The 25,585-nt window shown below is 57.2% G+C and overlaps 1 protein-coding gene across 2 annotated transcripts in view; it reads left to right on the top strand.

Moving 5' to 3' along the window:
* The window catches only part of PPP2R2C (protein phosphatase 2 regulatory subunit Bgamma), a 141,876-nt gene that overhangs the window by 90,218 nt on the left and 26,073 nt on the right, over positions 1–25,585 (top strand). For both annotated transcript variants that reach the window (XM_070613314.1, XM_070613315.1), the window contains exons 5-6: positions 2,917–3,094; positions 20,676–20,840. In XM_070613314.1, the coding sequence (XP_070469415.1) occupies positions 2,917–3,094; positions 20,676–20,840 (343 nt within the window). The remainder of the gene's footprint in view (positions 1–2,916; positions 3,095–20,675; positions 20,841–25,585) is intronic.

Here is a 25,585-nt window from a genome sequence, read left to right as displayed (position 1 = left end):
AAGCAGCTGGGCTCACGTCGCGTGAACTGTGTCCCCCTCGGCTCAGACCTCAGCTCAGTGGGGGCTGCTCCAGGCGGGGGGCGGTGTTGCTGGTCTGGGGTGGTGCCGGAGCTTCCCTGGGCCCCGACTGCTCACAGACCCGCTCACTGCTTGTGGGGTGGCTGTGGGCCTTTCCCTCCTCCGTGCCTCAGTTTCCTCACCTGCTAAGTGGAGCCGATGACTCGCTTTTCCTGAAACAACTTAGCAGGCGCACTCGAGAAGCATCCAGTGAGTTGTCATAAATATGAAGCGGTAATCAATGTTGTTTCCGAGAAGGAGAAATAAATGTTTAAACATGTCGGCCTCTAAATGACTGGCAAATTACGCAAATAAATTCTGAGAAAGCGGGGAAGCCAGTTAGCTCTGGCGGAGAGTAATGGGAGGAATGGTGCCCCGTCCCCGCCCCAAGAAAGTTTATGGGGGTTTCATCTGGCAGGAAGGAGGCAATTATCGCCTCTGATTGGCCTGGCATTGGCGGCAGAGCCAGTGGCCCAGGGGAATCGTGTTTCTTTCCCTCCTGGAGTCAGGTTTTTCTCTGTATGTCACACACATCCCAAGACATTACTTAACTGTAAACTGAGGCTGGAGAAGAAGAAAGGGGGGAAGAAGCTGGGTGTCTGGTCTTTCCTCATCCCGCCTCTTGCCTTGCCTCCTCCCCACTCACCCACGCCACCCAACCCTGTGCAGCCTTCTCCCTAAGTCATGCTGCTCATGCTGGAGGCAGCTGTTACTTCTGAGAACCTGGCCTGTGCTAGGTCCCTGGGGTCCCAGAGGTGAGCAAGGTAAGCCGGAGTGCCCACCCCTGAAGTGCACCCAGCACCCCGAGGACACAGACATGGAGTCACCCGCACATCGGAGGTCAGTGCTGTGACAGACGGAGACACAGGGAAGCCTTTCTCTACCTTATCTATTTGGTGAACTTCTATTCATCCTTTAAAACCCTATTAGGCTTCACCTCTTTAAAACCTTTTCTACACAAGCCAAATGAGAATCCTTCTCCTTCCTCTGTCCACTCTAGCCTCTTGTATCCCACACTGCTCTGTCCTTAGTGTTCGTGTGTCTGTCCTCCTGCCCTTCACCTCGACTAGACTCTGGCTTCTGGAAGTGTGCAGGGGGCATATCTTATTCAGGAAACCCTAAACCTTCAGGAAAAGTTTCTTTTCACTCTTCGTCTCCTTTTGTTGTTTAATGGCTTTGAAATATGGTCCAGGGGTGGCAGTGAATGGCTGATGCGCTGCGTGAACTGTTCCGAGGCTGCCAGGAGCAAACAAAATTGCTGGCAGGAGGGGAGGCAGACTGAGAGGCCAAGACTTTGCTAGGCCCGGGATTCTCTGACCTCTCCAGGAGCAGGTGCGACTTCAGAGAGTCCAAGGGTCCCCACGGCGGGCAGGGGCTGTTCCCTGAGGGAAGGTTAGGAGCCGACGGAGAATATCTGACACGCAGGGACGTGCGCAGGGCAGAGGCCCCACAGAGGGGCTCAGACACACCAACATCAACTCCAGGCAGACAGGCTAGAAGCACGCAGACTCAGAGCCAGCGACACAGAACCATCCAGAGCCAGGCAGGCCGTCACACCAACACTGCATGTACACACACGCACTCACATACACCCACACTCATGTGCACACTCACACATCTACACTCGTGCGTGTACACACAGGCACATGCACGTGCTCACACTGGGTGCCTGGTACTTGAGAAAATCCAACATGGGCTGCAGAGTTGCATTTGTGTCAGAAGGAACGCCTCATGCTCACCCACCCCCACTGCAGCACCAAGGCTGTCACCTCCCGTCTCAGCTGTCCCTGGGGGGCTCGAGGGACACAGCCCCTTCATTCCTTCACTTGGCCATTCAGTCATCACTGGAGGACCTCTGTGCTGGGCACGGGGCTGAGTTCCAGACACACAGAGAGGAGCAGGAGAAGCCATGCCTCTCGCCCAGGGAGTCCCCACCCACTGGGTCCCCAGTCCACCAGGAAATGATCAGAAGCAGATGACAACCTCACGATGTGGTCAGGGCTGTGAAGAGGGACTTACCAGCTGTGGGAGCTCAGGGAGCCCCTGGCCCAGCCTAAGAGTTGGGTGGAGCCAGGAGAAGTTCCCTGGGAGAAGGAGGTTCTCTCGTGTCCCACGTCAGCCCGAGTCCCACTCACCCGGCCTGTTGTGTGAGTCAGGCTAACACCAGCGCTGTAACAGATAACCCTGGCATCACAGGGAGAACACAGCAATGTATTTCTCACTCATAGAAAGGTCCAGTGGGGGCGTTCCTGATTGGCACATGGCTCTCCTGCAGGCATGCAGGCTCCTTCCATCCCACGTGCCCCCATCCCTAAAGCCTGGGTCCTCACATTCTAGCAGTGGAAGGGGAAAGAAGGCAGAGATGGTACTCCAGCCTCTTAACCCTCTTGGCCTAAAAGCGCCAGGCATCACTGTGCTCACATCCCATTGGTCAGAACAAGTCACATGGTCACACCCAGATGCAAAGGCAGCTGGGAAGTGTAGTCCCCACCTGGATAGCCACTTCCCTGTGGAGGGGACACAGATTTTGGGGGACAATCAGCTGTCTTTGCCACAGTATCTTCTCATTCCAATTTAGAGATGAGGAAATTGCATTGCAGAGGGGTTCTGCCATTTATTCAAGATCACATGGCAGGCTCAGAACCCGTCCCAGAAGGCAGGCTTTCCTGCAGGGCGGGCAGGTGATGGATGTTGGCCAGGTGGCACTGCTTATTTCCGACACATGCAGGACGGATGCCCATTGGCACGCTCCCAGCCTCTCGTTTTGATCACATGGCCCTGGCGCTGCCTGGCCCACGTGGCCTGCGCCTGACACTCCCCCCTCATCGCCTTGCTCTGACCGCCCCTCCTCCTTTGCAGGTGCCCGTGTTGAAGCCCATGGACCTGATGGTGGAGGTGAGCCCAAGGAGGGTCTTTGCCAATGGCCACACCTACCACATCAACTCCATCTCCGTCAACAGCGACTGCGAGACGTACATGTCGGCGGACGACCTGCGCATCAACCTCTGGCACCTGGCCATCACCGACAGGAGCTTCAGTATCCTTTCCAGCTGCGGGCCCTGCCATCATCTCCCAGGGACGGGATGGCTTTTGGGTGGGGAGCTGGTGTCTTGGTTGTAAGCAAACTGACCTGGGGGCTTCTGCCTTGTTCGACTTCTTCAGTGAGCTACCTTCTGGCTCAGAGTGTGAATGAGGACCAGATGTGGAATCATGTTGAGTTTATTTATGAAAACTTTAAAACCGTGGCTGCTGAGGGTTCCATTCCGCCCCTCGCCTCCTCCAGAGTGACCATAATCCCCATCATCCTGGGACCTCCCCCTCCCCAGGGACCTTGGAGGAGACAGAGAGTCCTCAGGTCAGCCCTCCTGGAGGAGGGATGGTTGACTTATCTGAAAGTTGACCGAAGGCTCCTCTGGACTCTCCTCGATGGGGCCAGAGGCAGGTGCATCGGTGTTTGATGAACAGCCTTGGGGGCCCTCCTAGAGCCTGGAGTGACAACCAAGTATCAGAAGCCCAGCTGGATGGGGTCAAGGGGGGGCCCTGCTCAGTGGTTCCTGTATCTGGGCAATAGGATTGACTCCAGCCCCCACTGACTGGTGAGGAAGGAACTGTTGATACATGAACATTGGCCCTGGGAGGGGCTGAGGCTCAGCCCAGTGGGGGTGGCGGTGGACCGAGCAGGCAGGTTGCTAAGGGTCACTATGCTGCAGACTAATCGTAATAATAGTACACTGTGAGGCTCTGTGCCTAACATTGACACGTGTTACTGTTCACCTGTTTCATTCTCACAAGCTGTGAGGCAGGTGCTGTCCTGATTCCTTTACAGATGAGGAATCGGACTCACAGAGAGCCCGCAGTAACTTACTCAGGGCTCACACGGAGCAAGTGTCAAGGCTGGGTTCACACCCAGGCCCTCCGGCCCCCGAGGGCATGTTCAGAAAGCCCCTCTTAGAAGGGCCCAACCCTAAGCCAGTGGAAACTTTAGCATCTCTCTCCTTCCTGCCCCAGAGGAGTGGAGTGCTCAGAGCTGGGAGGGTCAAAGTGGATTGGGGTGGTCATGAAGGCTCCAGGAGGAGCTGGGGCTGGAGCTGCTTTGAGAGATGGGAGCTCAGATTTAGGTGGATGGAGAGGGCCAGGATGGGCATCAGCCTGACCCTCCATTGGGGCCCGACCCCTCTCTCTAGCCCTCAGAGCATCAGTTGGTCAGGACCCTTTCTGTCGCAAGGGTCAGAACACCTCACTCCATCTGGCTCAAGCGAAATACAGGCATTTACTGACTTATGGAACCATAAGAGAGCTTCCGGCACAGGTGGATTCCGGGGCTCAGACAGCATCGTCGGTTCTCTCTACTTCGTGCCTCTGCCCTCTGCTCTGGCTTCAGCCTCAGCTCTGCATGGTGGCAAGTTGGCACCAGCAGCTCAGGCCCTGTTGTCCCAGAATAAAGTCCAGGAGAACAGAGACCAGTTCTCTCTACACTGTCCCATCAAGGGCCCAGATGGCACCCAGTGGGCTCTGATTGGGCCTGAGGGGCACCCCAAACCCATCCTTATAGGGGGGCATGCAATGCTCTGATTGGTCAGTGCTGAATCGCGGGCCCCTCCCTGGCACTGGTGGGGAGTGGTTGCCTCCACTCCCAGCACAGTGTCTGAGTGCGGGAAGGGGCGGTCCCCTCGGGAGGAGAAGGCACTGCCCCGGGAGTTGGGGGCCTGCATGGTGGGCAGCACAGACAGACATCCACTCCCAAGTCTGATGCGTTGATGGCTTCCCAGCAGAATAAGACAAAGGGTCAGCAGGAGCTCCAGGGCTAGGAATGGGGGCGGGCGTGGGACTTGTGTGACTGCAGCTGGCCATCCTCAGAGCTCCCTGCACAGTACTCTACAGTTTACAGAGCAGCTCGTCATTCGTGATCGCACTTGGTGCTAATGGGGGTGCGAAACTATGAACCGGTGGCAGTGTTATCATCATCCCATTTTACAGATGAGGCGATGGAGGCCCCGGGAGACCAGGGGCTGGCCCAAATTCCCCAGCTGCAGGACCAGAGCTGGGCTCGCGCTCAGGCCTCTGCGGCCTGGCCCAGTGCTGTTTGCCCTGCACTCGGGCTGCTCCCCTGCAGCCTTGGGACGGTGGCGCCACCCTCCTGGCACCCAGTTTCCTTATGGTATGACGAGGGTGGGGATGTACGTGACCCTTGCCCGATTTACATCCCCGGCTGTTGTGAGGATCCAGTGACACTGTGGATGCCAAAGCCCCTTGTAAAGCGCTGCAGTGGGTGAGGGCTTGTGCTCCCTTTCGGTCGCTCAGCCATCAATTCTCTGGTGCCTCTTCCGCCCCAGGCCCTGAGCTGAGCCCCCGGGACACAGGGACAAATGAAAGAAGCTCAGCCCTTCCTTTGAGGGCCTCACAGGCCGTGTCGGGATGTCGTCCTGGCTGTAACCCAGGTCTGCACAGGCTGCTGTGGGCCTCCACGGAGGGCTGAGACGGAGGCACGGGGAGGAAGCTCTCAGAGCCTTGAGGAGGCTGCTGAAGACCCCAGGGTGTGTGGGAGGGGGTGACGAGCGAGGAAGGGGGAGGTGGCAGGGGAGCGGCAGCGGGCCTGGCTGACGGTGTGAGTGGTGGACTTTCCCCTGGGGCCGGGGTCTCCAAACGTTGGCCATTCGCAAAAACCCTTCACACCTGTTCCTCCATCTGTGTGCCTTGTGTCCTGTCATTTACTTCCCAATTTTTCTAATTTTTATTAATTTTCATTAAATGGAGTTGCTTTATTTTTGCCTAAATAAATGCATTTTGAAAGGGACTTTAATTTCACTACCATAAGTGAAAATAAAGTGTATTGCATACCACAAATAGGAGGTAGCCATAAAGATGAATGCTGTGGAAACAACTCAGGGGGAATAACGCCCATGCTCGGCCCTCTCCGGTGGAACTCTCTGGGCAATGGACGTGTCCTCTTGTGCACGGTGCAATGTGGTAGCCACCAGCCACGTGTGTCGTGGAGTACCTAACATGTATCCAGGGCGGCTGAGGAGTGGGAGTCTTTATTTAATGCAGATTTCAGGATAAATAGCCACACGCGTATGGAGTTGGACAATGCAGACTGTGAATGTTGTGTGTTAGACCCTGAGGCTAGTTCTTTCTGTCAAAGATGGAGGTGAGCAAACACTTGAGGTGTTAGAGATGTAATAGCACCAGAGACTTTCTCTGTCATGCATCAAAAGGACTGAAAAATAATGGAAAACCTTTCTTGGTGTATGAATCTGTGTTCTGAAACCTGTGTCTGCCTCACTCCTAACTGCTTGTCAAGCGATAAGAAGCTATCGATGCACCATGAGCAGGGGGGCGCCACTGCTCAGCCTGGAGGGAGGGAGACCCTTGGGGCTGTGACTGTGTGTCCTGGGTGGACTAGATTCCAGCAGTTGAACCTGGAAGTCATGAGACCAGCAAGCAGATGCAGGGAGAGGCAAGGATGGGCAGGGTAGAAGCATGGGCATGGCAGGAGGCAGGGGAGTAGAGAGTAAAAACATAGATTTCATAGATTTGAGGCTGTATCATAACTGTCTTTTGGACCCGAGTGGCCACAGGGCATTGGAACAGGTTAGTCATGGACTGAAGACACAGTCATCCTGAGTCCTTACTGTCAGCTACGCCTCGTTGCCCCATCTTAAACACACAGATTGTGCCCTGTCTGCATGTTGGAGAGCACACCATTCCGCAACGTATTTATTGAGCACTCGCTATGTGCCAGGCCCTATGCCCAATGCTTCAATTAGGGAGACAAAGATCCTTCCTCTCCTGGAGCAGACAGACGATAAACCATTAATATAATAAACAAGTAAAATATCCAGCATGTGAGCAGGTGATAAGTGCCATGGGGAATGAGTGGAACCAGCCATAAGGGTGGTGTGCGTTTCTGTCCGACGATGTTCACCTGCGTGGCTGCAGGTGTGGGGCAGGTGGAGAGTAAGCCAGGGTGCTGGTTTTGCCCAGTGAGTAAGCAGACGTGGGGCTGACGCTGTACTCAGGGGAGGAAAGTGATGAGGGAGCCTCGGAACTAAGCCAGGTGAGGTGGCGAGGGCTAATGACAAGAGGGGAGCATCAGGGCATTGGGGGCCCCTGTGAGAACCAGGGGGCATCCCTGGCTGCAGACCTTGCCCTCTAACTTTGTGTTAAATCTGTATCTTGCCTCTAATTTTGTAAAAATGAATTATTGGTTCATCTGAATTGAGGTGTCGAAATATAAAAACGTCCTGTCTCTTGGAGAAAGAGGAGTGTGTGTGTTACAGAGCTGGGCTCAAGGCAGCCTTGCCTGTGGAGCCTAAGTCCAGTTAGGCAGACAGAGGAGCTGAGTGAGTGTCCAGGGTGTGTGGTGGTTGTGGAAACCTCCTCTGATTAGCTCAGTTCATCAGGGAGCCATGTTGCACGTGGCACTCCCCATGGCCTGCTGCCACTTGACCACGAGAGCAACAGGACACAGGGACCCAGAGCAGAGAAACCTGGCACCCGCCCCATGGACCCCAGCCTCACCCGGCAAGGAGGTGTCAGGACTGTGGGTGCAGGTGCGATGAGGGGGTCCGATAGCAGCTGAGTAATTAGAGAAGGTGTTTCATTTCCAGCTTGGGAGAAGGTCAGAAAGGCAGCTTGACTCCTCGCTGAGCTGGGGAATTGCTCTGAGTTTTTGAGACACCTTTTGAGCAAGTAGCTCCTGGAGGGTTCTAGACCTGGGGGTTCACATTCCTTTCACTCTTGCTCTCCCGTGTCTTGACTTGTCCTGATGCTGCTGTTCAGTCCTCAAGGCCACTGGAAGTTTTTGGCTATGTTACCATGTCCTCATGTCCACATATTAGCACGCTCCACTGAAGCAGAATTGATTCAAAGCAAAAGTTTTAGAGAGAAAGGAAAACCTTTTTAATAAAGGAGAAAAAGTGAGCATGGTTTTCACCATTTGATGGAGGAAAGCTGACTGAGAGGGCCTTTCCTCTGCTAACTCCAGAAATGACTGCTCTGAACGAGGGAGGAGCCTCTGCTGTGTGCCGGGCACAAGCATGGTACGGTGCCTTCCTCTGTCACCAAGGCTCAAATGTGAGGAGTCCTCCCAGCTTCCTTCTTCTGTCTCACCCACAAAATGGAAAGAGGTGCCAAGCCCTGCCCATTCTCTCCCGATGGCTCTGGAATCATGCCCTCCCCTCCATCCCTGCCAAAGGCCCAGATCAGGCCATGTTATTCCTGACAGCCCGTTGCCTGAATCCCACCTTGCCCAGCCAGCTGGCCCAGCACTGAGCTGTGACTGGCTTATTGGAGCTTCTGGCCTGACCTTGTCTGTCCCCAGCTTAAAGCTCTCAGCCGCTCCATATCAGCTTCTAGAGAAAGTCCGAATCCCTCAGCGGTTCCCCAAATGGTCACCTCTTGGTGACCAGCCCCAGCCCACCTCCCTGGGGCCCTGTGCATCAGGCTTGCCCACACCTTCGGGACACTGGGTTTCCCTTCCTGTTACTGGGGTGGAGGCAGCGCTCTGCCTGCTGCTGTTCCTTCTCCAGATCGTCCTTCCTCTCTTAGCCTGGGGGGCTCCCGTTTGTCCACAGGCGTCACTCACAGCCCTTTTTACCTGATCATGTCTGCTCTGTCCACTCTACGCCCCTCCCAGGCCGGACAGAGCCCCTCTGGGCCCATACTCCCTGGTCACACTGGGCTTTCCTCATCTTAAGAGATGAGGTATGACCACTTCCCCCATTTTCTGGTGAAACCCTTGAGTTTAGGAACCCAGTCTGAGCCCTCTCTGTATCCCCACACATAATGCAGGGCCCGGCACATAGTGGGTGCTTACGAATGGTTGTAGATGATGACTTTGGAGCAAAGAAGTCCGCAGTCTCCATCTGGTCTTAGGATACAGGCAAATCCTTGTGAATCTGGGCTCCCGGGGGCTCAGAGACCCCGGGCACTAAGGAGAAGTGGTCTGGGCTCTGGGATCTAGAAGACCTGGCCTCGGATTTGTAGCTTAACCCCCTTGGCCATCAATTTCCACGAATGTAAAATGGGCAGATTCCTTATCATAAGGATATTTGTAAGGAATAAAAAAACCTTTCACATAAAGGGGCCCAGCAGTTGGCTGGTACTATTTTCCCTCTTAAACTATAGGCCCTCAAATATGTAAGGCTGGTTTTCACAAAATCCCAGCATCTTCTCTGATAGTTGAAGCCGGTTTCTCCCTGGCTCCATCTCCACATCTGTGTAAACAACCTCTCACGTCCTTTAATACCAACATTTTGAGACTGTCAGAGGCAGCACTGGGTGATTTTTCTTGAGTTCGATGCGTCTTAAAGGTAATGGATTGCACCGGGGGCCTTGGCTGATGGACCTCTGCTTTATTTTTAGCACGCAGAGAATTGTAAAGATGGTTCAATTGGTTTTTCTCCTCCCTGAGCGATTTCTCATGGTGGGAGCTGGCATTACACCTAGCCTCAGCCTGGAACACATTTTTGATTCCCATGTGCAGAGCTGGACGGTGGTGCTATAAGGGGTGTAGGCTCCAAACCTGTCAACACACAGGCGCCCGTGCGCTGGGCTCCTTCTCCACTCAGGGAGCAAAGCAGAGGACTGGCCAAGGCCCCTCCATGTGCCAGGCCCTGTGTTGGCCGAAAGACCTAGAGCCTGGGGTCCAGCCCTGCCTCTGCCGGTCACTCGGGCTTTCTGAGCCTCACTCTTCTTGCCCATCCAGTGGGATGTGTCTGCTGTGCTGGGGGCTGTGAGGGCAGAACAGGGCCGGTGAGTACAGGACGCTGCAGACACAAAGCCCACACCAGCTCTGGCTCCCCGTCAGGCACCTTACAACCTGCCTCTTTTCATCTTCTCACAGTACCTCTCTACACTGAAGGAAACGGAGGGCATCTGCTCAGAAATGCCCCAAGTCTGAATCCCCCAGATCAGTTTTCCACCTGACAAGTGTGTTGTTAAACTGTTACCAGCACACCACTGCTCTGGGGCCTCAGCAAGGCTGCAACTGGTCCTCGAGCCTCCCCGTGGCCCGGGGCTCCCGCACGCTGTCCATGGTGCTGACTCCATGGGGAGCCAGGGCTGCCGCGTCGTCGTCGTCCTCACCACCTCCCGCACCACCGTCACCTCTTCCTGAGCTCTTACTCTGTGCCAGGCAGTGCTCCAAGCACGTTGCCATATTAACCTATTCAGTCCTCCCCACAACACTATGGAGCAGGCAAATTAACATCCCCCTTTCACAGAGGAGGAAACCAAGCGACAGAAAGGTGGAGAACTCTGCCCAGAGTCACCCAGCTGGGTGGCAGGGCTGGGATTCACATGTGGGGCATCTAGATGCAGAGCCCGTGCACCTCACCGTCACACTGCCTCTCTGTCCCGATAGTGACAGCCCCAGGACAGCACTGCTGGCACGTTTAGTCTGCAGACGCTGGGCTGAGTGCATGCACTCGTTGCATTTAACCCTCATGGCAGCTCGCGTATGGGGTGCTGTCGTTCTCTCTGTCTTACAGACGTGGAGATGAGCTCTGAGAAGCAGGAGCACTTGCGGGCCCCTCCTGCCCCCGTCACTCTGGGTGATTGCCCGTCCAGCGCCGTCAGTGCGATGTTTCCTGGCTCTTACTTTAGATCCTCGGGGAAGGCGGGTGCCTTCACGCCGTTGTGGGGGTTGTTTCATAATGTAGGCAGCAGCTGCATGGGCTTTGGCAGCTGTGTGACATTTCTAACATTTCCTCTAATGGTGGGGACACGGGACTCTCTGGCGCTTCCAATCCCTTCCTGACAGGCTTCCAAGGCATTTGTAGGACACGCTCCTGATTAAAACCCCCTTCACCCCAGGCTGGAGCCCGTCTCCCTTCCTCTCTCCCTCCCTCTCGCAGCTCCTCAGCCTGGCGCTTCCCCCTCACTTGGAATAGCCCCGACCCTGGCCCTCTGCCTGGGTAACTCCTGCTCACCCCTAGGCTCGGCTCAATGCCTCTGCCTCAGAGGACCCTTCCCTGATGTTCCGGACCCCCTCAGGGCCTCGTTATGTGTCCCATCACTGCACCCTGTGTGTCTCTCCCGGAGCAGCCACTGTGGGGCTAACATCTGGTTTCAGGGCTGCGCTAGGAGCCCCGGGACGTCAGGACGGGTCTGGTTTGCCCCTTCTCTGTGCCATGAGAAGGCGGTCACCTGGGTGTGCGTCCCAGCTCTGTCCCACCTGGGTTTCCCCTCCCAGCTCTTAGAAACCCAGGCAAGCAACTCAGCGCCACCCCTTGTAGTCTTTCCTGAGGAGGAAGAACATTGCACCTTTTCCAACCTGCTTAATTTCATGTTTTTTCGAGAAAGAGAAACACCTTGATTCTGACTTAACTAACTTTGTTGCTAAAAGTCCTAACCATGTGCTAGGGCCTTTGACTTATGTCATCTTGTTAGATTCTCATCACAGCCCTGCAAAGCAGATATTGGCAACCCATTCTACAGATAGGAAAAGCAGGGCACAGAGAGGTTGAGAAGTTTTCCGAAAGTCACACAGCTGTTATTTGGTGGAGTAGACTGTCAAGCGCTGGTCTTGGTGACTCAAAATTCAGTGCCTTTCTAAGCCTGTCTAAGCATTTGGGAATCACATAAGCTGGCTTGTGGTAGAGATGTGTCGACTGGATCATCACACAGAGAAACGCAGGGCTTCAGTGGGCTTATGCAGCGAGTGGTTACTCAGACCAGCCCCGCCCCCACGGCCCCGCACGGCCCCAGCGATCCCGTCCTTCTCTCCGAGTGGAATGCAGTGTTATGGTCGTGAGGCTCTGAGCAGAGAAAGAGGGAAGATGTTATGGTTGAACTGTGCCCCACTCCAAGATCTGTATGCGGAAGCCCTAGCCCCCAGCACCTCAGAATGTGACTGTACTTGGAGGGGGGTCTTTAAAGGGGTGATTAATGTACAAGGAGGTCATTAGGGTGGGTCCTAATCTAAGAAGAGGAGATTGTCCTTATAAGAAGAGGAGATCAGGACACAGACACACACAGAGGGAAGATTATGTGAAGACACAGAGAGCAGGAGGCCCTCTGCAAGCCAAGGAGAGAGGCGTCAGAAGGAACCAACCTGCTGACACCTTCATCTGGGGCTTCCTGCCTCCAGAACTATGAGAGAATAACTTTCTATTGTCTAAACTGCCCATCTGTGGCATTTTGCTACGGCAGCCCCAGAAAACTAACGCAGAGGCACGGGTTGCCAGGAACCTCCTCTAGGATGTGACATGGTTTGGCCTGAGTGCTTACAGCTCATGTCTGTAGACAGGTCATCTCTTGGAGAAAATTTGCTGAAAAGAACCAGCTTTGCTAGCTATGCCCCAATGAAACTGTGTCCACATGCAAGAGGCCTTCCAGGGCCCCTCCACACCCAGCCTCCCTGGGGAGCCAGTGGGGGAAGGCTCTCGTGGCATGGCCCTTGGCAGACCTGCCTCCATCCTCACTCCGGCGGCTGCTCGGTTGCCATGGAAACAGCCTCCACCATCCTGAGAGCAGGCTCCTGCCGAGACATCTGGGTAAACCACGCTTTGCTCGGTTAAAGCCGTGGAGCCCAAGGCTGCATCCTTCTCCTCACTGAACCCTTGCCCGCTCTCAGCATCCACCTTGCTGAAGACACAGCCGGTGCAGTGAGCCCCAGGAGCGGTGCCCTTGGGGGTGCTGACCACATGGGAGAGCTGCATATCGTGGGAGATGCAACCATCCAGAACAGAGGGGGCAGAGGGAGGCGCACCCGCTGGAAGTCTGGAAGCCAGAAGTCTATCCTCGCTCTGCCACGCTCCACGTGTGGCCCCGGGCAAGTCGCTTCCCGGCCCTGGTCTCTGTGTCCTCTGTGGGATCGGAGGGTGGGTGGTCCCTTCCTGCAGGGATGCTGAGGGGCCTGGCCTGTGGACTGCCCTCAGCAGCTGCCCCAAGGGCTGACCGTGTCTCCCACCTCAGTTAGTTGCCGTGTCTACAGAGCCATCAGTAGTGGCGTTGCCGCTAAAGCCCGCTATGATGTTAGTTAAGATTTGTGTGCTTCTCCAGCGTTTCTGGGGCGCTTCCCACACCCACTTCTCACGTGAGCTCCTCACCAGAGCGAACCAGCAAGACCCATTCATTCCACGTGCCTGACTCACACTTTACGGTCAGCAGGCCTCTGCCCAGCGGGAGTGACGGCCCTTTGTACCCGTGCCCCCCGTCCAGGAGAGGGAGACGGAGGCTCAGAGAGGTGCAGCTCAGCAGAAGGGGGGCTGCTGGAGCCGCAGTGACCTTCTTTCTGACATTTCACAGCTGTCCGAGTCAGGGCCCAGGCAGCGTTGCGGCTTCCGACCGAGGGCCAGGACGGTGCTCGGTGCTGCTGTGACCCCAGCCGGCTTTGGGACCTCAGGCGATGCCCTTGGCAGTGGGAGATGAAGGAGTTTCTATAAAAATCTCTGCAAACCTGATGACTCTGCAGAAGGCTCGCGGGACTGTGTTCCTGTGTCCTTGTCCGGGAGAGCTGAGGGCTTGGCTCTGGGGCCGGACAAACCCGTTTCTGAGCTTTGCTGACTGCCCAGGGTGTGGCCCGAGCCTGCAGGGCTGGTTGGAAGAGCTGAAGGGCATCTTTGTCCTGGGAGTGGGGGGCAGGCAGAGGGCCCCACCTGCCCTCCAGGGCGGCACTTGCTCCTGAAGTTGAATTCAGGGCTCTGGGGGGAGGAGGCCAGCCTGGGGGTGGGGAGGCTGTTTTTACACAGTGGCCCTGTATGCTGAACAACAGCGAGATGGCAATCCCCGTTCTAGGCCCGGGGTCAGCAAAGTGCAGCTTAGGGGGGTACCGGGGCGGGGTGGGGAGCAAATCCACCTGTTCATAAAGTTTGATGGGCACACGGCCACGCCCTTCGTCTGCCTACTGTCTGAGGCTGTTCCGCACGACACAGCGGAGTTGAGCGGTCGAGGCAGAGATCTTATGGCCTCTGTGAGCCTGAAATATTTACTCCCTGGCCTTTTTCAGAAAGCGTCTGCGCGCCCGGGTCTAGAGTGTACGCCTGCTCTCCTTGGACCTGAAGGAAGAGGGATGCGCTGTAGGACACGGGGGGCTGGAGCGGATGGCTGCCAGGAACCAGAGACAGGCCGCCAGGCCCCTCCCTGCCCGCCCGCCCCACACGCCCAATGTTGGGTCTTGCCTCTCCCGCTCCTGGGGCCTCAGATCACACCAGTCCAGAGAAGCTGAGTGACTGGCCTGAGGCTCCAGGATCGATTAAGGGCAGATCTGAGCCTGAAACCCAGGCTCCCGGGCAGCCCGTCAGCACTTGCCTGTGGCGTTATGCCACATGCCTTCTCAGGGCCAGGCCTTGTGCTCAGCATGTCACATGCACCATCTTAATTAATTCTAGCGAAACCGTAGGATGTGGGGCATCTGACTGCCATTTTGAAGTTGGGGAAACTGAGGCACAGAGAGGTTCAGGAACTTGCCCAAGGACACACAGCCAGCAAGTGGCAGAGCCTGGATTCACCTGCAGGCTGGCTGGCAGGGCCCGGGTTTGTGCTTCTCCCCCTGCTCTGCTCTGTGTCCCAAGTCACAGGAGGCAGGCATATTGCAGACTCTGGGACTCAGTTCCAGTCCTGGGCTGGCCCCCCTCTGCCTGGCCCCGAGCAAGTGGCTTCTCCTTGCTGAGCCTCCATTTCCTCAGCCACGGAAGGGGGTGCACCTCACCCGCAGGTGGAGAGGACTGAAGGCGGCCCTGATATGCCGGCCGTGGGTGGGCCCCAGGGGCTTGGCTGGAGTTTGGGGTGTTAACAGGAACACGATTTTGCCCGCAGTCAGATGGAACATACGGTGCAGCCAGTGTTTGCGGCCTGGAGAGAGAAGTGCTGAGGGGTGTGTGAGCGGAAGGCAGTGGAGACCGGAGGGAGTCATTATGGGGAACGGCAGAAACCGGGTGAGCAGCGGGCTCCTGGTTTCCGCGATGATGCTCTCGCGTTTGTGTGGCTCCCGCACTGCTTCCTACGTGCTGCAGGGTGACAGCTCCTTTTAGCGGCCCTGGTCGGTGACAGTCTACCCCTAAAGCGAGCCCCCCGTGGCCTGGGGTCTCCTTGCCCCTGCCGTCATCTCCACTTCAAGGCCTTCTTCCCCTTGAGCTGGGTTTGAAACTTCCTGCACTCCCCGGCCCTGATCAGAGGGGCCCACGCTGGCTGGTGTGTTCACTCAGTTCAGCAGCTGCTCACCAAGCACCTACTGTGTGCCAGGCCCCCCTCTAGGCCCTGGAGGGGCAGCAGCAATCCAGACAGACGAGTCCCTGCCGTCCCTGAGGAGGCGGACAGTCAACAAATAAGCCAATGGTAATAAACAATGATTGATGCTTGCAAAAATATAAAATATATATATAGCGAGGTGAAAGAGAGGTTTATTTTGGGGAGAGAAGGAGGTTTCTAGGAGAAGACCACTTTCTTCAGGAGACTCTGGGTGGAGATCTGAAGGACACAGAGGAGGGAGCCTTGCAGATATTGGGAGAATTGCTCTCCAGGCAGAGGGAACAGGAAGTGCAAAGGCCCTGGGGTGGGATGGTACCTGTCACATCCTGGAATGGACACTAGGGGGCAGGGGTACCAGCTGCAGAGGGCTGCGAGAGAAACAAGGAAGAACCCAAGCTAGATTTACAGTTGTGCGTCCCTGGTTCAGACGCCAGCTCTGCTGCTCGCTGGCCCTGGGAACTTCTGAGGAGCCACCTAAATAAAACTAAGGGTAGTGTCACCACCTTCCACTCCGGGGGCAGGGGGACAAATGACTGTGACAGGGTTTCTCAGTAGGAAGGACCGTTTACGAGGAAGGGTTGAGAATCGCCTCTTCCTCTGATGCTCATTTGCGCATCAGCCCTGCAGCAAACACCCTGAGTGCAGGCGCTGGGCAGGCTGTGTGCGACGGGGCCGGGGGATCTGACGGTCCCTCCCCTGGAGCTGACACTGAGAGCGGGAGACGGGCATGGACACAGCGTGGCGATCCCGAGGAGGTGAGGTCTGCCAGGATGAGCAGATGGGTAGAGCCTTGCCTTGGTGTTCAGCCAGAGTCCATCACCAGGGAGTGTTCCAGAAACTTCACACTGTTGGGCATGGCTGGAGGGGGAGGGAGAAGTGGCCCAAGGGGAGGCTGGGGACAGGCAGGCAGGCAGGGTGATCGTGACGGGCCTTGAATGCCCAGCAAGCTGTTTGACTTCTCTGGACAGTGGGGAGGCCACCAAGCAGCGCAGTGGAAACCCAACCCCTGTTTAGGGAGTTCGCTCTGGCTGAGGTTGGGGGGGACCAGAGGCAAGGAGCCCCACGGGGCAGAGACGGCCTGGGCTGACGGGCAGAGCAGAGGGACCTTCAGGTGGAAGACCCTGGGTCAATGTGGCGAAGGAGGGAGTGGGGAGGGTTTGGACGCTGCCCTGATTCCCGGGTTGGCGTCTCAGGGCTGGGGGTGCTGACACAGGGAACTGCAGAGAAGGAGGTGGCCAGGACGGAGCCGGAGGAAGGTGTCCACAGCCCTGGCGTTATGCACAGGTTGTTACTGCCCAGCTCCCAGGAGGCAACCTGGGTGTCTGAGTTTCCCGCGGCCACTGTAACAAATTTTCACAAACCGAGAGGCTTAAAACAACAGAAATCTCCTGTCTCACAGTTCCAGAGGCCAGAAGTTCCCCATCAAAATGTGGGCGGGGCTGAGGTCCCTCCGAAGGCTCTAGGGGAGGAGGCGTCCTGCCTCTCCCAGCCCCTGGCGGCCTCAGGTGTTCCTTGCAGCTGCATGGCTCCAGTCTCTGCCTCCATCGCCACTGGCATCTCCTCCTCCTTATGAGGGCACTCAGTCACTGGATTTAAGGCCCATTCTAATCCTAGATGCCTCATCTTGAGATCCTTGACTGTATGTGCAAAGGCCCTTGTTCCAAATACGGTCACATTCGCGGTCTCTGGGGTTAGCATAGGGACGCGTGTTTTGGGGAGCCGCCGTGCAGCCCACTGCGCTGGAGGAGAGCACCGTGTGCTCAGCCGAGGGGCCGGGTGGAGCGGGTTCCTTCTCTCCTCTCCATCCTCTCTGCGTGACCTGCTCCTGCCCCTCCTGCCTGGGTCTGCGGAGCTTTCCTTGTAGGGAGGATCATTCCTAGCTGCCAGGGTGTTATTGGAAGTTAAACGAAACCCATCAGACAGTGGAGTACAGTTAGATGGAAAAATAGAACATGAATAATTCACCCACCTTTGCCAGGGGGAGGGGCTCATCAATGAGCCTCATTATGCTCCTTCCCGAGGGCGGGAGGTCCCCACGCGAACCCTGTCGATCACCTTTCTGCAAGTAGGCTTTGTGCAGCTGATCACGGAACAAGGGAGAGGCCATGGCGGGGTTAGTCCTCGAAATCAAAGGGTGCTCCAGGATCACGCCCAACCCTTCGTTGGGCAAATGGGGGAAACTGAGGCTTCAGGAATAGAAATGACTTTTGCATGTGACACTCAACATTCCAGAGAGAGCTGAGGCCGGACGCCCCACCCAAGGCTCCCAACTTCCAACCCAGCACAGGTCCTGCTGTAGTCAAAGCCACGGTGTGTGGTCACTGCTGGACCCAGTGTTGCAGGGTGTACAGGCACGTGGCCACGTGGGGGAGAGTCCAGGCGTGCTGGCCCTGTCTGTCTGGGGCAGAATTATCATGCTGAAGGGTCTTCTTCCACACCTGCTTCCCTGGTCAGAAATCTGTCTTCAGGCCTCCGCTTTCGGACGTGACTAAGGGGATCCAGTGGGGACAGCCCCACTCAGTAACGGATTCCTTTCGCATGCCTGATGGCTCCAGGGAGAAGCCAGGCTGCAGGCACCGGGCAGGTGCTGTGGCGAGCTGACCCGGAGGCCTTGGAGAGGCCATCCCGGGATCAGGTGACTGTGGACCCCGTTGGATGGCCACACACCTAAGGACGCTGTTCTGGCCCGGGATCCTGAGGTGGGGGACTGCCCACTGGGCCTCAGGGGCCCCTGCCTGGTGGGGGCCCTGACACGTTGACCACGTCTGTGGTTTTGTCTTCCTCCACTAGGGTCACGTGGAAATGAAGCCTCCGTGTTTCACACCCATCTCTCCTCAGCACCCCTGTATCCAGAATCCTTTAAACAGCACAAGAGTCCGCCAGTGATGCGCAGGCGGTGGGAACCGCAGTCCCAGGCTGTTGGCAGGGCCCAGGCGTGGGAGATGCTGTCTCCCCAGCTCCACATGGGGCCTTCAGGCCACGTGCATTGCCCCTCAGCCACTCATGGCTCAGGTGTTGTGTGCTGCAGAGGACTGAGACATGGTTGAGCTCTCTGTTCTTTTAAAAGTCGCTGTGGCCTTCTACAGGTGTCTAACGAGTGTGTGGAGAAGGCAGGCACAGCCATGCGGGGGTTGGACGTGGCCGTCATGAGGCCATCAGGGGCTGTCAGCACTATGGGGGTCTCCCTCAGCAGGAAGCAGGAAGCTCACACTCTGCAGTCAGGTGGCAAGGCCACAGCCCTGTGCTTGGCCTCGGCCCCCGTGTGAATCCGGGACCAGGGTCTGTCTCCACAGGCCTCCTGGGACTTTCGTGTCCCGAGTTCTGTGGGCAGATGCCGTTGCTGTTGGCCCTAACCCTTTGTGCGGAACATTAACAGGCGCTGTGCTAACGCGTGTGATGGTTCATCGACGACGTCCTTTTCCTCCGACGCCCTCTGCAGTTTGGTGAGAGGCTCAAGCCGACCAGCAGCCGGCAGAACCTCGCACAGAGCACCCGCAGGCCTTGCCCTGAAGGGTGGGCTGCGAGGTCTGTGTGGATGGACTCAGCGTCGCAGAAGTCTTGGCTCTTTTTGTCTCTTACCCTTTCGTCTCATTTTTCGTGATTTAATCTCTGCTTCTTCTCGTACCAGAAAACCACCGTTTTCCGGGAAACCGGTCCAGGCACCGATGACATAGCTCCTTTTCCCCTCTCTTGATATCTTTCCGTGGTTCTAGTTTCTGGTTAATGACATGCTTCCGGGAAGCAAGACTTGAGGGTGGGCACGGAGCCCTCCTCGGGTGCACAGACTCCACCACCTTTTCTGATATTTTATACTCCCATGTTTACAGAAGTCGGGAAGTGCCCCTTTCTTATTGAGAGAGGAAGCAGCCTGGGCTGGGGGGTTGGGGGGGCTGACAGCACAGGGGTCTTAGAGTTTCAGCTGGTATTTTCCAGAAAAAATCATAATAACTGCAGCTGACATTCACTGAGCTCTGTGTCCGGCAGTGTGCAAACCTATGAGGTTAGGACTGTTAACCCATTTGACAGATGAGGAAACTGAGGCATGGAGAGCTGGGGAGCTCACCCACAACCACAGGGCCAGGAGGTGGCAGAGCTGGGACTCTGACTCCAGGGCCCACATGCAAATGAAGAGGGAGGAAGGGGCATTTTCATCAGAGGGAGCGGGCTGTGGAGAGCCACAGGCAGAGGTGGGGAGTCCAGAGGCTAAGGGGTCACTGTCGGGAAAGACAGTGCCTTTTGGGCAGAGTGACCAGTAGGTCACTGATCTGAAGTCAGAAAGGTAGAGAGGCCGGGGCATGCCAGGCCTTGAACGCTGCACCAAGGGCTTCCAATTTGTTGTTGTAGGCAACGGGGAATGGATGGGAAAAGAGCAGACTTTGGAGCCTGGGAGGTCATGAGGCCAAATCCAGCCTTACCACTCACTACTGAGTCACCCTGGACGAGTTGCTTACCCTCTCTGGGCTCCAATGTATCAGTCAGGGATACTTCCTTTGCAAGTAACAAAATTCTTGACCCCAAACAGAAAATGGATTCCCGTATTTAACAGTCCAGGGGGCATGGCTTCAGGTGTGGCTTGATCCAGGATTCAAAAGGTACTGCCAGATCTTTCTCTCCACTCTGTCTTTGGTGCTGTCTGCCCCACCCTCAGGCCCCAGGGTTTCCCTTTGTCACAGCAGCAGACACAAGCCCCTCCTCTCCACACCCCTCAGCCCAGCAGAGATCACAGTACTGCACCCAGTATTTCCAGTCCTGGGGTCCCTCCACTGGCACAGCCAGCACCGTTTGCTCATCCCTCATGCTGATTGTGAGTGGGGGGTGGGAGGCACAGATCAGAGCTGAAACCCAGAGAAGCAGAGACCCTTTTCCCAAAGGAGGGTCTTGATGCTGTGGGCAGAAGGCTGGGTGCTGGGGTGGAGCGGGGTAGTGGGGAGCCGACAGAAGCCCATCTGCTCAGCACCAGGCACAATTCACAGGGTGACGGGGAGAATTGAAATTGTTCAGTAGGAGCGTCCCGGCCCAGCACGTAGCCCGCACTCAGCGAATGCCCCTGCTTCTGCTCGGCACTGGTGGGGGAGGTGGGCGGAGGGGAGAGGCCTCACAGGTCCCTTTACGTGGGCTGGGCAGCTGGGGAGAGGCTGCAGGTCCAGAGGGAAGCGATGGGTCCAGCCCTGTGGGGACAGTGGATGGGCACCCAGAAGGGGTGGCCAGTGGGTGCTTCGCTATGCAGGTGGGCGGAGCTTGCGGGGAGGGGATGCTCTCTGCATCAGGGGTTTGTCCCAGAGTCGTGGGAATGGAGGGGCGGCTGAGACGCGGGGTGGATGGCTGGGCCAGGAGAGGTCGGGGAGACCCGTGGGGCTCGAGCCCCGAGGCAGAGCAGCGAGGGTGCCCTCCCTTCGCCGCCTCTTCCTTGACCTGCTGCCCAGACATCGTGGACATCAAGCCAGCCAACATGGAGGACCTCACGGAGGTGATCACGGCATCCGAGTTCCACCCGCACCACTGCAACCTCTTTGTCTACAGCAGCAGCAAGGGCTCCCTGCGCCTCTGCGACATGCGCGCGGCCGCCCTGTGCGACAAGCACTCCAAACGTGAGCGTTCACGCAGCCAGGGACCGCGCAGACGGCGGGGGTGGGAGCCTCGGGGTGGGTGGGCATGGCCTGGACGATGCCTGGACTGGCTCCGGGTGGGGGTGGGCTGAATGCTGCTTTAGCACCAGCTGGCAGCAGGATCCGGGTCTTGCCACCCACTGCCCCTGGCCCCAAGTGCCTGCACAGCCAGGAACTGCCCAGCTTCCAGGGCTCAGGCGGCTAGGACGAGGGTCAGGGAGTGAGCCCAGATGCAGAAGCTAAGGAGGGGCCACACTCAGCTGTCACCTCCTCCAGGAAGCCTTCCCTGACCGCCACATTGGGTCGGGCCCCTCCTCTGTGCCCCCAAAGCCCCCACAGCTTCCCTCTCACAGACTGGCCACACCCTGTAGAACTTTCTCTGGGCTGCTCCTTCTCCTCCAGCAGCTCAGCTGGAGGTCACCTCCTCTTGCTGGAACCCAGCACAGGGCCAGCCACCATGGAGGTCCGGGCCTGAACAAAGTCCAAGGGAACACAATGTGACAACAGCTCACACTCAGTGATGCACCCTCCGAGCCAGGCGCCCGGCTAAGCTCTGACCCCATACCATCTCACCTCATCCTCACGTGAGCTCTGAGGGAGTCCTGCCCAGGAGAGGAAACTGAGGCTGCAGGGATGGGCCCATGGCCCCGCAGGCAGGGAAGTGGCAGGGCAGGACTTGAACCCATGACTCTGGGACGCCTCAACTGGGTGCTGGGTTGTGGCTGGCCGGCTGCACACTGCCACAGCGTTCCCCAGAGACACCGAAGGCAGAGGATCAGGCCGTGGTGTCCTCCCCAGATGACGTCACAGGGGTAGCAGGGGGACAGACAGGGCCCCCCACCCCGGGAGGGCAGGGACCTGGTCTGGTTCATCTCTGCGTGGACCCCGGTGCCTACAGCAGTGCCTGGAATACACACTTGTTGAATGAACAAGTGAAGGAATGCAGGAATGAATGAGTCGTGTGAGGCGGCCCCTGGAGGGGACTTTGTCAGAGTCTTGGTGAAGGAGGCCGGGGGCTGTTGGGAGGGACTGGGTCACTCGTCCCCTCGGGAGCCCAGTTTCCCTGGGCAGCCCCCAGGGACTCGGCTCAGGACCCTCTGAAGCCGCCAGCCGCTCCTCCCCTTGGCCCAGTTCTGTCCCCTGTGTTCTCCCCACCGCTCTTCTCCGGGTTTGTCCACCTTCTTGGGACGCTCTCTGGGGCTTCCTCACGTCCACCATCGGGCAGGACGTCCATGTCTGGGTTTGCCTTGCTCTTGTCCGTCCACAAGCCCTAAAACTTCTCCAGGGGGCCCGGCTGAGCCCCCCGGGAGCGCCCTCCGTGTTTATCGCGCACCTGCTACGCTCCAGGCCCTGTGCCCGGCCTGGGGGTGCAGCAGGAACGATGGACAGACGATGACCCCGTAACTAGGCAATGTGATGGCGGGAGTGATGTCAAGAACCACCATCAAAAAAGCGGGGGCTAGGGGCATCTCAATGAAGAGGTTACAGGGGAACAGACACCCTGAGGTGCCAAGGGAGGTGAGCCACACAGATCTCGGGGGGAAGAATGTTCTAGAAGGGGGACACTGCAGGGGCAAAGGCTCTGAGATGGGAGTGCAGCCGTGTGGCTGGAGCGCAGTGACCAAGGGGGACGGACGGCAGGAGCTGAGGTCAGAGAGATGCACAAGGCGGGTGATGCAGGGCCCTCGTAGGAGGGGAAGGATTCCTGGTTTTCTTCTAAGGGAGTGAGACGCTGATGGAGGGTTGAGAGCAAGGGTGAGTGGTCATGAGGGGCATATTTGAAAAGGAGAAACTGCAGGGGGTCAGTGTAGGGGCAGAAGCATGAGGAGCCCTGTTGGGGTTGATGTGAGAAGAGACGGTGGACCCCAGGCTGGGACGGCAGAGGTGGGGGATGGGCCCCGTCCTGGGGGTCCTTTGAAGGTTGAGCTGGGGGCTTTGCCCAGAGGGATAGGGGCCAGGGTGACTCTGAGCTTTGGTTTGTGCAGTGGGGTGAAGGCGAGGCCCCCTCCTGGGACAGGTACCCTGGGGAAGGGGCGGCCCGGGGGGGGGACGGTGACCCACAGGCCACATTTGGACGCGGTAAGCGTGAGATGGCACTGGGCTCCAAGGACGGGTGTCGAGAAGGCGGCCGGATGTCTGGAGTCAGGGGCGAGGTCCCGGCTGGAGGTACAGGTGTGGGAGTCATGTGTGTGTGGACGAATGGGAAGCACAGGGGCCAACGAAGATGCCCAGGATGTGGGTGTGGACTGTGCCTGGCCCCACACCAGCAGCGTGGGGCTGCCTCAGTGTCCCAGGGCTGCCGTAACAAATGACTGCAGACTTAGTGGCTTGAAACAGTACTAACCGATGCTCTTGCCTTTCCAGTTCAGAGGTCTGGCGTGGGTCTCACCAGATGTCGCAGGGCTGGCTCCTTCTGGTGACCAAGGGGAGGATCCATGTCCTGGTCTTTTCCAGCTTCTGGGGCCGCCCGAATTCCTTGGCTCATGGGCCCTTCCTCCATCTTCACAGCCAGCAGCGGCCGGTCGGGGGTTTCTTGTGCTGCTTCACACTGACTCTGACTCCTCTGTCTCCTCTTTCCATTTTTAAGGACCCCCGTGATGACACGGGGCCCTCCCGGATAATCCAGGATGACCCCCTATGTGATGGTCAGGGGGTCAGCAACCTTAGTGCCCCCCTTGCCCTGCAACAGAACACAGTGACAGGTTCTGCGGGTCAGGATGCAGACAGCTCTGGGGCCCGCTATTCCGCCTCCCACAGGGCCTTGCCCCCGACCACCTGGGCCCACCCACAGGTGCCCCCGAGGTTTGTCCAGGTGCAGCTCTGGGCCAGCCTGGCGTGGAATAGGAGTGGGGAAGAGGGAAGAGTCTGGTCTCTCCTCCCGGGTCCAGCCCTGGCCCACGTGAGCCCCACCGGGAGGAAGAAAGATGGGACTTCATGGTACATCCTGGTTCGTAGGGGCCACAGTTCAGAAGCGAGTAAACGACCGTGATGTCTGTATGAGGACTGTTGCTCAGTCATTTAAAATATTGATTCAGGAGGTTTTTAATGACATGGGGAAATGGTTATAACATTCGTGGGGGGAAAAGCACAGCAATGACTGCTTTACCAAAAAATGGAACCAGAGAAAGCGATGGAAAGAAATAGGCCACCCTGCGTAGTGGCTCTGAGGAAGCCGTTGTTGTTTTCCTCTCTGCGTTTCTCTGTGATTTGCATCTTAGCCATGGATCTCAACCTCGAATCAGGAGACGCGCGTGTGTGCGGGCGGGTGGCATTCAGGGAGGATGGAAGCTCTTCTGTGTGCCCCACGCTGTGTGAAGGACGTTTTCCGGGGGCTGGAGGTGGGAGTCAGAGCCCCCAGGGCATTTGTAACCATGTCATCTGCCCCCATTCCCCCCGGCTCTGAGTCAGCAGCCGCCCACCGGGGCCACTGTCAGCTGTACGCTTGCGGAGCCCGGGCACCCGGGCATAGCTGCCAGGCAGGGAATTGTCGTGTGGCTGGTGGTGTGCGAGCTGCACGTGAGTCAACCCAAAAACCCCAGTGCAAGAACTGTGACTTTGTTTTCCACGACTCAACTTGGTTTGCGTTTCTCGGCCCCTCTCCCGGGGCTGCAGAGGATGCCAGCCTTAGGGCAGTGGCAGGACCAAGGTGTGAAGGGCAGGACGGCAGCTTCTGACCACCACGGGCTTTGGCGGTGGCTGGGCACGGGGGGGGCCAGGGCTCAGGCTGAGACACTTTTGCATAAATGCAGAAATTATACTTGGGGCATAAATGTTTGTAGGTGAAGTCGGTCTTTAATTTTGTTTGCTTACACTCCCTCTGCCCGGTTCTATTGAGATTATTGTACTCTTATAAAATGAGCTGGGACGCTTTCTCTTTTTCTGAAATAGTGTAATGAAGTCTTAGTAAATTCGTGGATAAATCTTTGGTAAAGCAAACTATTGGTTTCTCCGGGTTTCCTATTGGAGTTAGTTTTTGTATTTCAGGTTCTCCCAGGATTTGTTTTCATTCTCAGTCTCAATATCCTGCACAGAAACCTTCTCTCCAGTGCCAGTGGGAGGCCTCTGCGGCCCTGCGCCCGTCCCCACTGAATCTGCTGTCACTAAGCCGTGAGGCTGCGGCCTCCAGACCGCGTGTCGTCGTTCTCACGAGAAATTAAGCCGCCGACTGCCGATAGACGGGCTGTTGTTGTTTTTAATGAGAGCACAAATGGTTGTTATTGGAGCTAATTTTTTGCAAGAACCCTGGAGATTGGAACCTCTTCACGTCTCACTTCTACCCATTTATCCAGTGACTGCTCAGACCTTAGGGAACAGCCAGTAGCGACACCCCCAGAGCATCATTTTCCTAACGCCTTCCTGCTCGCTGAGGGAGGAGCGTCCCGGCTCACAAGGGCATGCTTACATCTGCCATCGGGCAGATGAGGAAACCGAGGCTCAGAGGACCTCCGTGGCTCCCCCCACCCCTCCCTGTCCCGGGCAGAGCTGGGGGGCAGGGGTCCACGCTGCTGCCCAGCCCACAGCCTCCGTCGTTTTCCAAAGCAGTAGAAACCCGGGTCTTTTGTCTGCTAGTCATTGTGACAGTGTCACCATGGAAACCACCCCAGTGAGTCCTCAAATAGACAGCGATTCCTGCTTTAACAGCACGGAGCCCTGAGCTCTCGCAGAGTAGGTGGGGATGACCGTCGCCACCCCTCGCGGGCCCCCTCCCGTGCTGTCCCTGTGCTGCA

The sequence above is a fragment of the Equus przewalskii genome, chromosome 3 (genome assembly GCF_037783145.1).
Source record: "Equus przewalskii isolate Varuska chromosome 3, EquPr2, whole genome shotgun sequence".
Taxonomy (NCBI): Eukaryota; Metazoa; Chordata; class Mammalia; order Perissodactyla; family Equidae; genus Equus; species Equus przewalskii.
This window is presented reverse-complemented; position numbering and strand designations above follow the sequence as displayed.